The following is a 9,541-nucleotide window of genomic DNA, read 5'->3' as shown; positions in this document are numbered from 1 at the left end:
CTCTCCTGGTGTTTCACATGATAAAAGGTACAATGGTTTAAAAAAATAAAAGGAAAACAAAAGAGGAGCATGTGTGCAAGTCATACTTTTAGTTGCACAGAAGGAAACTACAGAGGAGCACTGACTCCAGAAATGTTTGCAAAATGCAACTAATTGGTTGCAGTCTGAAGCCCTAATAATTTTAAGGTAAATAAGGTGGATAATGTATTAAAATACCTGTCAGTGTTCCTCCACAAACAGGCAACGCTGCTTCCTTTTTGTTTGTGTTGTTGTCCCCAGTCAGTGATGTGTGTTTTTTTTGTTTGGCTCCCCCAGGTATCCTGAAAAATGTCAAAGACCACATTAGAAAATGTGCCCACTGTCAGAGCAGGCGGAGTGCTGATGACGGCTCTGGACCTCGACCGTCTTCTCGGCCCGGAAAGCGCAAGATGGCTGCCAACATGAATGATGAAGAGGACGAGGAAGAGGAAGAAGAAGAGGGAGATGAGAGTTTACTCTTCGGTGATTCATCCTCCCAGCAGAGAACCAAGACGGCAAAAGGGACGGCTAAACATGAATTGGTCTTTGTAAGTGTCAGACAAGCTAGAAATTAGTGAGATTAAACTTATTAAAGGAATTCCCTTGATGGTTTTTTATTTTTGCTTCTTTGTTTGCGCTTTTTCCAGGTTGACAGTAAAGGTGAAGTGAATCAGTTTTTGCCCAAACACAGCCAGACGATGTTGGACAAACTCAACCAGCAGCGTCTCAGCAATCAGTTCTGCGACATCACGCTGCTGATCGAAGGGGAGGAGTATCGTGCACACAAAGCTGTGCTGGCAGCCTGCAGCGAATACTTCAACGAGCTCTTCTTTGAGAAAGGAGCTGCGTCCACACATGAGGCTGTGGTTGACCTCTCTGGTGAGATTTATATTTTTTTTTTCATGCAAAGATCTGTTTTGCATCGTTGCTCTTATTTTCAACCTTCTTCCTTCTCTCACCAGGTTTCACCAAAGCCAGCTTCCTCCCGCTGCTAGATTTTGCGTACACTTCCATGCTTACGTTCAACTTCTGCATAATGGCGGATATTGCTAACCTCGCCAGGCACTTGCTCATGACGGAGGTGCTGCAGATATGCGAGTCTGTGCATAAGCAGGTGGAGGAACAGAAGCTGACAGTGTATCAAAGAGGAGACGTGCACACTGTGGTGTCAAACCAACTGGCTTCTCAGGAGGAGTCGAAGGCCGAGTCTGATGCCTATATGGTGACCATCGAGAGCGACGGCAGGGCAGTGGTCACACACAGTGGTGTTGCTGTGTCAGGCGAGTCTTTGGCTTTTGTGGCGGCTCCCAAAGAGGCCTACATCCAGCAGCAGATGACGGTTGTCGCTCAGTCTGTGGAGGGAAGCGAAGTGCACGTTGAGGAGGCTGGACAGAGTGAGACTGTGGCCTTGATCACTCAGAGCAGTCAGTCTGAGCCAGGAGAGACCGTCACTCTTATCTCAGGCAGTGCAGAAGGACTGGAAGGGGAGACAATGACCGTGGTCACCCACAGTGGACAGGCCGGAGCCAGCGAGTCGCTTGCTGTGGTGTCAGCCTGCTTAGCGATGGAGCAGCCGCAGGTTGCTGAAGCAGGAGCTTTTGTTATAAATGTTGATTCAGAAAAAGTTAGCCCGTCTGAGGTCGCCAAGCTGGCATCTGCAGTGACGTCGCCTCAGAAGGAAACTGCAGAAGTCCAGAGAGTCGAACCTGCACCACCGAGCCGCAAACGAGGGCGTCCAGCAAAGGTGAAGAAGGAGGTGGAGGTGGAGAAGTGCCTGTCTCTGGAGGAGGAGGAGCCCTCTGCAGATGAAAGCCACGCAGACAAGCAGGAGTTGATGTCAGATGACCCAAACAAAAGGCGACTCCGGCAGCGCTCTATTGCTGAGGGCGGTTACGCCCGTCTGCATATGGGGCTGGAGGATGAAGAGGAGGGCAAGAAAGGTTCCACCCCACCGCGGGCTGCCACACCTAAGGTACACAATTATAGTTCAAATTAAGATTATAGCATTAGTCTTCTTGAGAAACAGTTTGCGGTTCAAACATGTACAAATATCAATATTACAACGGTCTACTGTGCAGTAGTTGTACAGTCTTAGATGAGCTGGTGTGCTGAACTCCATTTTAAGGCAGGTGAGGAGTCTTTTCATGGAAAAAAGAAATAAATAAAATACATTTTGAAGACAACTGAAACTCAGGTAAAATCAAGCAAGGCCATCTAATAAAAGATGCAGTTTGTTTCAGAGCCTCAAGGCCCCAACTACAAACCCTCTTTAGTTTTCAGGTGAGCCCCTGTAACAGACAGAAAACCGTTGCAGAAAACTGTTGGGTCTTAATCCCGGAAATCCTAAATTCTCTCCTGAAACATACCAGGAGCCAGTGTAAAGAGGCTAAATAGGAGTCTTTACGTTCTGGTAAAAACCTGGCAGGTGACTTCTGTTAATTAGTTGATTTTTATTCCAGGCATGTAAAGAAAATGGCTGTTGCAGTAAGACAGGGATGGTGAGATAAAACTGTGCAAAATGGTCTCTGTGCTTTAAAAGTTCTGAGAGATTGTGTTTTAAAATTATTTATAAGATGATGAAAACATGATTGTACAAGCTTTGAGATGTGCTGCTCAAAACTTACATTACTGTCAAACCAAATGCAACAAAGCTGGACATGTTCCAAAAGAGTTTCAGGGGTTAAATCAATGACCAGAAAGGGAGTTTTTCCATCACGTGTTGTGTTAAAAGTTGTCGATGTGATGTCTGTGTTTTAGATGACGCCGCGGCCCGGGAAGAGGGGAAGACCACCAAAGCAGCAGGTGGAGACTCAGGTGGAGGGACAGTCGGTGTCTGAATCTGCGTCAGATCTTGAGGCCAGCGCTGTGGACACCTTGACAACAGCAGAGCTCAGAACAGAGGAGGCAGCGATGAAAGTGGCAGATCCAGAGACGGGAGCCAAGCAGGACCAAACCCCGGCAGAGAGCGCTGTGGACGGAGAACACACGTGCTCCGAGTGCGGCATGTCCTTCCAAAGACGCTACTCACTCATCATGCACACGTTAAAACATGAGAAAGCTCGTGGATACAAGTGCAGCGTAAGTTTTATCGTCAATGTGATATTGACTTATTGATGCTCTCTGCAGGCTCTCACTGTGATGTTTCTGTCCTTGCAGCTGTGCAGTAAAGAGTTCCAGTACGCCGCCTCGCTCCGCGCCCACCTGGCCCGGCACAAGCAGCAGAGCAGCCAGCGAGCGCCCATCGCCAAACCCGTGGCAGAAAAAAACCCAGATGGCAAAGCGGATGGCGATCAGGAGGAGAAGACGGCGTCAACGCTCACCAGAAGAGAATTTGTGTGCGACATCTGCGGGAAGACGTTACCAAAGCTGTACTCTCTGAGGATCCACATGCTGAACCACACCGGCGTGAGGCCGCACTCCTGCAAGGTGTGCGGCAAGACGTTCGCCCACAAACACAGCCTGAAGATGCACAGAGTGCTGCACGATGTCACCAAGCAGTTCCAGTGTGAGTTCTGCAAGAAGACGTTCGTGAGCAAGCGGAGCATGGAGGAGCACACCAGCCTCCACACAGGTCAGTGCTACAGGCTTAGTTCAGACGCTTCACTAAAAGGTACTGTTTCTGATTGGCTGGCTGATGTGAATCGTATGTTTCCATTAGAGCTGCAACAAACAATTGATTAGTTGTCAACTATTTAAATGAGTCTGAGTATTTTTTAAGGAAAGAAATCCAAATTCCAGCTTCTTGAATCTGAATATTTTCTGGTTTCTATAACAGTAAACTGAATATCTTTGGGTTGTAGACAAAACAAGGTATTTGTTGTCTTTGACATTTTTCACCATTTTCAGATATTTTGTAGAACAAAGAAGTAATCCATTAATGAGAAAATCCTTAACAATTTACTTGACAATGAAAATAGCGATTAGATGTGGCTCTAGTTTTGTTTTTGCTGTTGGTTTTGTTTTTAGTTAAGCAGAGAAAACTAATCCAGATTATCCAGAGTAACATGTTTTGAAAAAAAAAAAAAAAAGCAGATTTAAAATTTTTTTTTTTTTATAACATTACATTTCAAAGCAGTGAGCATCAAAACTGAATCATAGTTGAAGTAGGAGGTCAGAGCTTGTCACCTCCAAACCTCCACAGATGACAAAAACATCTATCAGCTGTTTCTGGAACACTTAACCAAAACTGTCTTGATTAGCTGTCTTCACCGGTTCGCTCAGTCAGTTCTGTTCACATGAATTATGTCAGTGGCTCCATCTGCTACAGAAAACAGAAAGATGTGACAACAGCTCTGCTCTTAAGTGTTTCAGATATCAGTGGATCCTGACCTTTTCTTTTAAAGAATTACCTTTCCTAACTTTCTGCCTTTCAAAAGTTTCAAACAGACTCCCACACATTGTGTAACTTGCTAACATACGTTTATGAGTGACGTTTTGGTGCTAAACCTTCATCAGGCAAAAAGAGAAGCCATGTTAAATATGGAGTGACTGTAACTACACATAACATAAGGAGGCATTAAATGGAAAGCATTCCACTGCAAAACATAAGAATCGTAAATATATACCAAACATTATTTACATATCCATGGATATGAAGGCTTAAAGCCCCCCAAGGGCCAAAACTGCTCTCAAAGAAATAAAATAGATGTACAGGTTGCATAGGTAGAATATTCTATAACTGCAGTGAATGAATTCAAGGCTACTTTATTTGTTTCCCCGAGGAGAAAATTGTTTTGGATGCTGGAAATTGCTGCCTACAACACACAAACACACACACACACACACACACACACACACACACACACACACACACACACACACACACACACACACACACACACACACGATAAAAAACAATAAATAGGACACATGTGCAAAACATTAGCTTGTGGTAAATACTGTTCAAATTGTGTTATTCCTGAGAACCTCCTGAAACAGCTGCTTCTGTCTGTTCCCAACAACTTTAGTAAATATCATCACATCCAGGAAAGAGGAAACGTAAACATCACTAAACTACCTCAAGACCCAACCCAGCACAATATATACATACAGGCAGCATGTAAGCTTCAGGAATTCATACAGCATTGATTTATACATGTCTAAATGAACAGATTCAACAGGTCACAGACTGTCTGGAGCTGGACCAGGGCAGATGAATGTTTAGCAAAGAAGAACATACAGTTATTTAGAAATCTACCAACTCTCTGTCTCCATTTATATGAATATGTATTCATGCACAAGGTGATCAGTGATAGGAAAATGTTAAGTTCATCATTCCCTCTTCTATGCACCAGTCTCCTCAACCAGATGTGCAAACAGTTCCTTTGTCTTCAAACTTCAAATGTGTGGGGCTTTTTATCTATTTATTTTTTATGATAATAAGCAAACTGAATATTCGTAAACTTGCATCTGTGATAATGCTGTTGTTTTCCGTTTCCTCTAAAATCCATATTCAGGTGAATCAAAGTACCTCTGCAACACATGTGGAGCCACTTTCCACCGAGCCTCTGCTCTGAGCAAACACCTGAAGAAGCACCAGCCCAAACCTGACGTCCGACCGTTCGCTTGTCCTCAGTGAGTATCTCTTCATTATCATCATCATTATCATCATCATCACCATCACATAGCAGAGGTGAGATCTAAACGCATTCTGACTCGTATCGTCTCGTCTCCTCCGCAGCTGTGATAAGAGGTTTTACGAAGCGAAAGATCTCCAGCAGCACATGAACAAACACATGGGTCTGAAGCCTTTCCAGTGTCAGGTGTGTGGGAAGTGCTACAGCTGGAAGAAGGACTGGTACTCCCACGTCAAGTCGCACAGCGTGGCTGAGCCCTTCAAGTAAGTCTGAGTGACGAGGGAAGTCCCCAAACCAGGCAGCAGTCAGGCTGGGGACGGTTATGTTTGCATCATTAATGATTCTTGAATTTCTTTGATTTGCAGGTGGTTAAAGTTACTTAACAGTAACATTCTGCTTTAGCAGTAATGCACAAGTAGTAATAATCTAAGGATGCAACATATTGTATTATGATGTAACAATCACAAGAGAGAGTTTTCTGCATATACAATACAAACATATACAATACTTTGAATACATCCTGATTACACTCACATAGTTTTACTTTTACTAGCATTTCCAATACAGGACTTTTTCCTTACTTTTACTTAACTAAGGATCTGAATATTTCCTCCACCACTGACCTTCTTTGTCTATTTGAAACGCTTAATAATTATACGAATTAATAAAATTACTGTTTTTCAACCAGTAGGATTAGCAAACCCAGTGTCATTGTACGTCCCCGGTGATCACAGAGACGACCCAACATATTCATGTGCGTCTGATCAATAATACTGATTGAATCCTTCATTTTCGTCCTTCGTCTGCCTATTTTCGCTGCCATGTTCTCGAGTACATCTTTTAAAAATCTCTGGTATTTTCTGAGGAGAGAGAGCTGGATTTTCATACAAGCGAATGTTAGAAATATAACAGCCAGCAGCAGACAAACGGCCTCATAGTGTTGGTGTGTCACACAGACTTTAAGGCCATGTTTACACCTTGCTGGGTATTTACAAAAACACATCTCTGTTTTCAAAAATAACATTGTTTACACTCGAACGTTTTCAAAAAATCTTTGTCTACACAAACCACATAAACATGTCATTAAGAGCTGCTATGAACATGCCAAATCTATAGGGGCAGTGTAACGAGAAGCATAAAGCCATGCTAGCCAATCAGAATCCTGGAAAAAACAACAACGAAACGTACAAATTACTTCCTGTTACTTCAACGATAATAGCGTGAGGGTTATTTGTTTGGCTCAACAGAAAAGTGGAGCTACTCCTAAATGTGGTGTTAGAGTATAAAACAAGTAAAATCCTTGAAAATATTGACTGGAAAACTGTAGACATGGTTCGCGCACATATGACGCTGATGACGCTTTTGTCACATACTGTAACGTCAAATTCTGTCTCCTCCTGTCTACATGCAAACATAAAGACAGAGTTTTTCCAAATCTCCACTTTGGCCGGAGTTTTCAGATATGATTGTTTTCGGTGACTTGTAGCTTCATTTACATGTTAACCAAAGGCCCAGACACACTCGGCTCATTTCTCTGTATCTGTGGAATCAGCTTTGTACAGTCTGTGTTAGCGTTAGCGCTGCTACTAGCTGCTGCTTCCTCCCTGAAACAGGCTACATGTTAGCTGTTAGCCAGAGCGACAGGTTTCTATTAAAGTGTGTAGCATAAAAAAGATTTTTAACAAGCTGCTTGCTTAAATAACAAGAATGCCACTACATATGGATTGGGACATACTATCTATAAACTGTGACATTTTAGAACTTTTACAAATACATTTGCTAAAGATTTCCATCTGTTTTTACTGTTTGGGTATGAGCATGTGCGTGATGGTAAATAATTGTGTTTGTTTGCCTCCTCAGGTGTAACGTGTGTGGGAAGGAGTTCTTTGAGAAGGCTTTGTTCAGGAGACACGTGAAGAAGGCGACACACGGGAAGAAAGGCCGAGTGAAGCAGAACCTGGAGAGAGAATGTGAGCAGTGTGGCAGGAAGTTCACTCAGCTGAGAGAGTACCGACGCCACATCAACAACCACCAGGGTGAGCTCAGTGGGAGGCAGTTGGGTCGGCCATTTCCAAGATGTTTTGTAATTATGATTTTTCTAACAGATATTGTAATTTGATTTATGATAGCATTTTTCAAAGTCAAGCTTCAGTTTAATATTCACTGTGTAATAGATTTTAAACATGATGGAGCTTTACTACTTGAGACACCATTACAAGGTGTCGGTCACACAAGAACTTGTAAAACCAGTAATCTGACAGTTTAAACCTCGAAACACCCAGCAGCCTCTGGGCAGGTTTTGATCCTTTTTACATTTTTACTCACTGGTGGCTCATTTTTCACTGCAGTATAAAGTCCTGCAACTCAATGGAAACAGATCGAACTTAGAACTTTATTGAAAGCACACAAATATAATGCTATAGTTCATAAAAAGAGAAAAACGAAAGTTCCGTTTCTTTGATTATGTATTTTACAAAAACTGAAAAGTGGAATTTTTCTAAGTGCTGTGACCAAAACGTCTTACGTCTGTCTGCTCTGCGTAAACACTGCCTGCAGTTCAGTCGAATAGTTCCTGAATTTCTAATCTTTCACAGGGCCTGGTGCAAATTTTTTCAACAATTTTTCAAATGAGACATAGGGAATGAAGTGATGAAATATTAGCTTACATTTAGTTAATTCTCCAGTCAGAACTGTACGTTACACAGTTAGTTCAAAAACAATTATTTCTGATTTTTGTTTTATTTTTGGGGACAGAGGGTGAAACTGTGGATCAGACATGCTGCATAATGCTTATTCCATACTGCAGCCGTTGCAATTTCCTATTTGCTTTGCTTCAAATTCCATTTTCAGTAACAATTTCCAGCCTTATGTGACAGTGATGATTCTCACCTGCTCTCTCTTTAGGAGTGAAGCCCTTTGAATGTCTGACTTGTGGCGTCGCCTGGGCTGACGCTCGCTCTCTAAAGCGTCACGTTCGCACTCACACCGGAGAGCGGCCGTACGTGTGTCCCATGTGCCAGGAAGCCCACATCGACGCTCGAACCCTTCGCAAGCACATGGCCAAGTACCACGGGGACAACCTGCCCGGCAAGATCATGCTGGAGAAGGATACGCTCCAGTTTCACAACCAGGGCACCCAGGTGGAGCACGCCGTCAGCATCCTGGCGTCCGACCTGCCTCCTGAGCTCCGGCCGGCCCAGCAGCCGCAGGCGGAGGAGATCGAGACGGTGCTGATCACTGAGGAGACGGTAGAGGCGGTTCAGGCCGTCCAGGCGGTGAGCGACGGCTCGGTGGCGACGCTTTCAGATCAGGGCATCATGCAGGTGGTGAACTACGTGTTGGCCCAGCAGGCCCTCACAGGGGGCAAACTGGAGGAGGCCCCCGAGGTAGTTCAGACCATGGAGGTGGAGGTGGCTCACGTCGCTGAGGTAGAGTAACTTCTACATGGCGACTGATCACAGGATTCCTTCAGTGTGTGTAAAATGTTGAAGACATTCTGTATGAAGCAGAACGTTACATATGCCTATTTTTCTGGAAATGTACATAATTTAAGTTGTTCAGCTTGTGGACTGTGTGTTCATGCACACGATCACATTTCTGTGTTTTGTGTAAATAGAAGTTCAGGAACAAGAAGAACTGATGAATTGCAAGTCTACATTTGGAAATACAAGTAGAATGAGACACTTGATTTGGCTGCATGTATTTCTTCTTCTTGTCGACTCCAATCTGTTTTTTCTGGTTTTGTTGTTGAGAGAAAAGCTGTGAGACTTCAGTGTAGCCAGGTCATATTTATATGCCTTTATAAAAGCATGAGACTGTGTACATTTGTACAGTTTGGGGCACTGAATAGTTTAAGAAATGGAGTCAGAACTGCCATTTTATTGACCAAATGATGTATTTTACACCATATCTCCTGGTGACAAACATCAAAACAGAAAAAGTGAAAT

The 9,541-nt window shown here is 43.5% G+C and overlaps 1 protein-coding gene across 1 annotated transcript in view; it reads left to right on the top strand.

Annotated features, from left to right (window-relative positions):
• zbtb11 (zinc finger and BTB domain containing 11) overlaps positions 1-9,282 on the top strand; it is a 14,356-nt gene extending 5,074 nt beyond the window's left edge. Inside the window, exons 2-10 of the mRNA XM_008293317.1 lie at positions 316-566; positions 666-897; positions 981-1,990; positions 2,776-3,096; positions 3,175-3,589; positions 5,475-5,592; positions 5,699-5,857; positions 7,455-7,630; positions 8,499-9,282. Of these exons, the coding sequence (XP_008291539.1) occupies positions 316-566; positions 666-897; positions 981-1,990; positions 2,776-3,096; positions 3,175-3,589; positions 5,475-5,592; positions 5,699-5,857; positions 7,455-7,630; positions 8,499-9,031 (3,215 nt within the window). The 3' untranslated portion in view covers positions 9,032-9,282. The remainder of the gene's footprint in view (positions 1-315; positions 567-665; positions 898-980; positions 1,991-2,775; positions 3,097-3,174; positions 3,590-5,474; positions 5,593-5,698; positions 5,858-7,454; positions 7,631-8,498) is intronic.
• Positions 9,283-9,541: the final 259 nt, after the last annotated feature.

The sequence above is a fragment of the Stegastes partitus genome, unplaced genomic scaffold (genome assembly GCF_000690725.1).
Source record: "Stegastes partitus isolate 25-593 unplaced genomic scaffold, Stegastes_partitus-1.0.2 Scaffold873, whole genome shotgun sequence".
Lineage (NCBI taxonomy): Eukaryota > Metazoa > Chordata > Actinopteri > Pomacentridae > Stegastes > Stegastes partitus.
Note: the sequence above shows the minus strand (reverse complement) of the source record. Positions and strands in the feature narration are given on the sequence as shown.